Below are 633 nucleotides of genomic sequence, written 5' to 3' on the forward strand. Positions count from 1 at the left end.
TACGGATGTGGGGGATCCACGGGGTCCAGATCTGTGGGATCCACAGGGTACGGGATGTGTGGGATCCACGGGATCCACAGGGTATGGATCCGTGGGATCCACGGGGTACGGATCTGTGGGATCCACAGGGTACGGATGTGTGGGATCCACGGGATCCACAGGGCACGGATCCGTGGGATCCACGGGGTACGGATCTGTGGGATCCATGGCCACGGACTCATGGCAGCCGTGCATGCGCTGAGCCTGCAGGGCGGGGATGCAGAGCTGCAGGACCCCCAGGGGATACGGATTCCAGGGATCCCTGGGATAAGGACACGGGAAGAACACGGAACGCGGCCGGGTGGGAGCTGCCGGACACCGGGATGGGCTCACCAGGTAGTTGAGGGCGTAGGCCAACTGCTTGGCCACCGTCAGCTTCCAGCCGGTGGTCACCGTGCCGTGGTGCTTGCGCAGGTACAGGTCCAGCGGCCCGTGCCGGACGTGCTCCTGCACCATCACACCTGCGGGGCCACCCGGGGCTCAGGGGGTGCCCACAAAGGGCTCAGGAGGTGCCCACAAAGGGGTCAGGGGGTGCCCACAAAGGGGTCAGAGGGTGCCCACAAAGGGGTCAGAGCGTGCCCACAAAGGGGTCCG

At 65.7% G+C, this 633-nt stretch overlaps 1 protein-coding gene across 1 annotated transcript in view; it reads right to left on the bottom strand.

Moving 5' to 3' along the window:
* Positions 1–633, bottom strand: part of JAK3 (Janus kinase 3) — a 14,752-nt gene that overhangs the window by 7,848 nt on the left and 6,271 nt on the right. Inside the window, 1 exon segment of the mRNA XM_017743827.1 lies at positions 373–500. Within this exon segment, the coding sequence (XP_017599316.1) occupies positions 373–500 (128 nt within the window).

Source organism: Corvus brachyrhynchos, unplaced genomic scaffold, assembly GCF_000691975.1.
Source record: "Corvus brachyrhynchos isolate BGI_N302 unplaced genomic scaffold, ASM69197v1 scaffold219, whole genome shotgun sequence".
In the NCBI taxonomy this organism is placed as follows: Eukaryota; Metazoa; Chordata; class Aves; order Passeriformes; family Corvidae; genus Corvus; species Corvus brachyrhynchos.